This window comes from Octopus sinensis, linkage group LG7 (genome assembly GCF_006345805.1).
Source record: "Octopus sinensis linkage group LG7, ASM634580v1, whole genome shotgun sequence".
NCBI lineage: Eukaryota > Metazoa > Mollusca > Cephalopoda > Octopoda > Octopodidae > Octopus > Octopus sinensis.
This window is the reverse complement of record NC_043003.1, coordinates 89,334,873-89,340,872: the sequence shown is the minus strand read 5'-3', so window position 1 is coordinate 89,340,872 and position 6,000 is coordinate 89,334,873. Positions and strand designations below refer to the sequence as shown.

At 36.1% G+C, this 6,000-nt stretch overlaps 1 protein-coding gene across 2 annotated transcripts in view; it reads right to left on the bottom strand.

Annotated features, from left to right (window-relative positions):
- LOC115213857 (DNA-directed RNA polymerase III subunit RPC1) overlaps window positions 1-6,000 on the bottom strand; it is a 208,632-nt gene that overhangs the window by 164,157 nt on the left and 38,475 nt on the right. For both annotated transcript variants that reach the window (XM_029782797.2, XM_036504894.1), the window contains one exon: window positions 5,201-5,360. In XM_029782797.2, the coding sequence (XP_029638657.1) occupies window positions 5,201-5,360 (160 nt within the window). The remainder of the gene's footprint in view (window positions 1-5,200; window positions 5,361-6,000) is intronic.

The window sequence follows — 6,000 nt, the reverse complement described above, 5'->3', positions numbered from 1 at the left end:
ATACATACATATATATATATATATATATACATACATATATATACATACATATATATATATATATACATATATATATATACATACATATATATACATACATATATATATATATATACATACATATATATATATATATACATACATACATATATACATACATATATATATACATATATATATATGCATACATATATATATACATACATATATATATACATACATATATATATACATACATATATATATATATATATACATATATATACATACATATATATATATATATATACATATATATACATACATATATATATACATACATATATACATACATATATATATATACATATATATATACATATATATATACATATATATATGTATATACATATATATATACATACATATATACATACATATATATATATACATACATATATATATATACATACATATATATATACATACATATATATATACATACATATATATATACATACATATATATACATACATATATATATATACATACATATATATACACACATATATATATATAAATACACACATACATATATACAGGCTCTATACAGAGAGGCCGTCAGCAAGGTTAGGATTGGCAACGACTATAGTGAAGAATTCCAGTTAGAAGTAGGGGTCCACCAAGGTTCAGCCCTCAGTCCCCTTTTATTCATCATAGTCCTCCAGGCAATAACAGAGGAATTCAAGACAGTTTGCCCCTGGGAGCTCCTCTATGCTGATGACCTGGCCCTCATAGCAGAATCACTACCGGAACTAGAAAAGAAATTTCAGGTGGGGAAGCTAGGTTTAGAATCAAAAAGCCTTAGAGTCAATGTAGCAAAGACCAAAGTTATAGTAAGTAGGAAGGTGAATTCATCAAACAACCCCTCAGGCTCTGCTCGATCTGTAGAAAAGGTGTAGGTAGAAACTCCATGAGATGTAGCCAGTGTAAGCTATGGACACATAAGAGGTGCAGCACCATCAAAGGAAAATTAACTGAGAAGATAGCGTTCATGTGCAGCAGATGCACAGGGGCAATAGACAACATTGATACTCAGAAAACAGATTCCATTACAATCCAGTGGGAAGACACTAGAAGTAGTTGATAGCTTTCACTACCTAGGTGACCAAGTTAGTAGTGGGGGTGGATGTTCAGATAGTGTTACCACTCGAATAAGAATAGCCTGGGCAAAGTTTAAAATGCTCCTACCCCTACTGGTGACAAAGGGTCTCTCGCTCAGAGTGAAAGGTACGACACGTGTGCGAACTGCCATTCTTCACGGTAGTGAAACATGGGCCGTGACTGCAGAGGACATGCGTAGGCTTGAAAGAAATGAAGCTAGCATGATCCATTGGATGTGTAATGTCAGTGTGCATACACGACAGAGTGTAAGTGCCCTGAAAGAAATGCTGGACATAAGAAGCATTGGATGTGACATGCAAGAGAGACGTCTGTGCTGGTATGGTCATGTACTGTGGATGGATGAGGAGAGATGTGTGAAGAAGTGCCACTCCCAAACAGTTGAAGGAATCCAGGGTAGAGATAGACCGAGGAAGACATGGGATGAGGTGGTCAAGCATGACCTTTGAACGTTGGGTCTCACAGAGGCAATGATGAAAGACCGAAACCTTTGGAGATATGCTGTGACTGCGAAGACCCGACAAATAACGTGAATTCATAGCTGTTTCCTGCACCAGCTTCACATAGAAGCCTCAGCCTATCCAAAGAGCCTTGGATCGTAGAGCGACCTGCTGTGCTTGAGGAGACCTATTGGGTCAAGTACATCAACATCAAAAAATCAAATGGAAATTGCAGTTGTGATACCTGTGTCCGTGGCACATAAAAAGCACAATCCGAACATGACTGATGCTAGCGCCGCCTTGACTGGCTTCCATGCAGGTGGCACGTAAAAAGCACCAACCGATTGTGGCTGTTGCCAGCCTCCCCTGGCACGTAAAAAGCACCCACTACACTCACAGAGTGGTTGGCATTAGGAAGGGCATCTAGCTGTAGAAACACTGCCAGGTCAGACTTGAGCCTGGTGCAGCGTCCTAGCCTCCCAGACCCCGGTCGAACCATCCAACCCATGCTAGCATGGCAAACGGACGTTAAACGATGCTGATGATGATATATACATATACATCTATATATACATAATACATATATATACACATATATATATATACTTATATATATATACATATATATACACAAATATATACACACACATATATATACACACGCACGCACACACACACACACATACATATGTAGGATTCCATTATAGGGACAGCACTTCTACAAAACGATTCTAAGATGCTTTAAGAACTTAATTCGAAAATTTTAAAATATCATTGTTATATATTTATACTTATACATATTTACATATATCTATATATATTTATATTTTTAATACAACAATTATTTCTGAAGGAATTTTTTAATATTAATTTCCTGATATCAATAATAATATATTATATAAAATATATATAATTGCTCGTACTAAAAATATAAATACTTTAATAGTCTTAATACTTTAATACAGTAGAGCACTCAATATAAATTCAGTATATAATATTCTCCTTGAATATAATTAACTAAAGATTTATGTATATATATATAATATATATATACACACATACATATATATATATATACACATCTATATACACACATACATATATATATATATACACACACACACATATATATACACATATACACACACACATATATATATATATATACACACACACACACATATATATATACACACATATACATATATATATATATAATCACTATCCCAATTTTAATATCACTTTTCCTTAGGCATAAAACCGTTAGTGATCTGATTAGTGCCACGTAAAAGCTCTTGGTATATTCTATAAAGTGGTTACTGTCGGAAGAGCATCCAGTCGTGGAAGTCATTCCATAGCAGACATTGTAGTTTAGTGTAGTCTTCTATTCAACTCCTACCAATATGGAAAATAGGCATTAAGTAATGAAAATAATGATAATTTATCATGGTTGTACAGGTCAGACATAGTTTACTGAAACAGATTTTCTATGGCTAGATGCCCTTTCCGTTGCCAACCCATACTAGTTTTCAAGCAAGACGATATTTCCCAATCACCACACATTTTTACAGAATATTAGAAATAAATGTATGACAGTGACACTCATTTACCACTATCATGAGATGACAAGACAAGTAGACACAGACAAACACATACACACATAAATGATGAAATGATGAGCTTCTTTCAGTTTCCATCTACCAAATTCACTCACAAGGCTCTGATCAGCATGAGGCTATAGCAGAAAACACTTGTCCAATGTGCCACAGAGTGGGACTGAACCTGAAATCATGTGATTGGGAAACATAATTCTTAACTACACAGCCATGCCTATATATATGCATGTGCATATGTGATTTTATACATACATACATGTGTGTGTGTGTGTGTGCTTGCACATGTGTGTATATCGTCAACAACATCATTTAACATCCATTTTCCATGCTGGTATGAGTTGGGTAGTTCAACATGGAGCTGGTCAGCTGTCCAAACTCCAATTGTCTGTTGTAGCATGGTTTCTATGGCTGGATGTCCTTCCAAATGCCAACCACTTTACAGAATGTGCTGGGTGCTTTTTACATGCCACCAGCACAGGTGCATTTATACAGCACCAACAAAAGTGCATTTTATGTGGCACTGGCACCTGTATAGGATAACCCTGTATGGATGGAGGACAGTGATTTTACTTAGCTTGGCATGCCTTCTCAAGTACAGGTTATCACCACAACTCCCAGTCCCTTGTCATTTTCTCAATGAGGCCCAGTGTTCGAAGATCCTTTCTCACCACTTCGTCCCACATCTCCCTAGGTCTACCCCTTCTACAGGTTCCCTTCACAATAATTCTCAGCATTTCTTCATTTACCTGTTCTCACCCATACACATCACATGACACAACATCTGATATCTCTTATACCCAGTTTTCCTCTTAAATCATTTCCACTGTCGTGCATGCACATTGACATAGCCCATCCAGCGGAGCATGCTAGCTTCATTTCTTTCAAGCCTTTACAAGTCCTCTGTAATCAAAGCCCATGTTTCACTGCCATGTAGCATAGCTGTACCTACACAGGCATCATACAATCTAACTTTTACTCTGATGAACATGCCTTTAGTTACCAACAAAGGTAGAAGCTCTCTGAACTTTGCACAGCCTGTTCTTATTCTAGCAACTACACTTTCAGAATTCCTCCTCCCTTGCTAACTTGGTCACCTGGTTAACAGAAGCTATCTACTATTTCTAATGTTCCCCGGCAAGTATTTGAAGGAGTCTATTGTCTGCATATCTTTAGTGCTTACTGTACCTGCACATTTACCACGCACAAAGATTATTTTCTCTGTTAACCTTCCTGTGATACCACTATGCCACTTATGTGCCCAAAGCTTGCACTAGGCACAACGTATGGAGTTTCTACCAACACCCTTCTTACATATCAAGCCCCTAAAGGGACTTGTGATTTGTCTGTTATTTTAACAAGGAACAAAGACAGAGTATAAACATGCTGAGAGAAAAGCTGGCTATACAAGGAATCATATATAATTTCCAAGAAAAAAGTGTGTATTGTTACAGACATGTGATATTTATGACAACAGCTGTATAAAAATGAGCCGACTGCTCGAAGTGAATGGAACCAGTAGAAGAGGAAGACTTAGAAAAACATGGGATGAAGAGGTGAGACTCATCTCAAAATGCTGAGCCTCACAAAATGAACACCAAGGAACCACAATGATTAGCAACATGTAGTACTGGAGAAGACCCACACTCCCATCAAGCATGGTTAAAGAGAATGCCAGGAGGGATAGTGATGGTGGTTATGACATTCTTGCTGTCCCATCTTTATGACACTCTCCTGTCATTTTTCTATCACTGACCCTCTCCCTGCAATTCTTCCACATCTTCAATATTCCATCTTCCTCCCTATCCTCCTCCACCCCTATGACACCTTCCTGCCTTTTTTGTTTTGTTTTTTCTGACTTTTTTTCCATGACTTCTGTTTCCTCACCATCCTCTCTTCTTTCTCTCTTTTATTTTTAGATCTTGAGACAAACAAATAAAAATGTATACAAAAACAAAACAATAATAAAAGTAGTTAATACTTACCATTAAATGAGAAACAATAAACACACTTGTTAATTTTTTTGCATCGAGTCAATATCTTTTTCTTCAGGTTTTTACGCTGCAAGTAGGTCATGTGTGGATTTCGACCAGCATCAATAAATGCTGACCGCTCATGCACAGGCAACAGTACACGACTGCAAGTCTGAAATAAGAGACAAATATTTGATGTCATAGACAAACTATTAAAATTATTTAGCAATATCTAATTTTAAGTGATGCAATCAGTTGGCAGGAAAGGTAGCATTATCATAGTTCTGTTGAAATACTTGGCCTCTGTTTGAATTAATTTTGAAAATTATGAAAAATTTAGTAAAATAACTTTGCCATTGTTAAGATAGTATTTCAAGCATAAATAAGTTAGTTTTAGGAAGGTTTTAATTAAAATCACTTTAAAACACTAAGTGTACATCATAGAATCAGGGACAATCTCAGGTCAGTTGGTATCAAAGAGATTAACTGCCTTGCAGTATTATTTAGATATTTTTCGTCTCTTGATTTTGAGCTAACCTCTCATACTGAGTCAGTTTTGATTTTCCTAACTCTGGTGCAATAATAAAAGTGCCGGGAACAAACACAACAGGGTTGATTCAGATGATGAAGACCTCTCCTTTTCAAATACTGATGTTATACCTACACAAAAAAGTTTGAAAAGCAATATCTGTCAGTCAGACAGGAACTTCATCATCATTTAACATTCATGTTCCATATCAGCATAGTATGGATGGTTTGACAGGATCTGATGGGTCCAAGGACTGCATCATGCTCCAACATCAACTTTGACA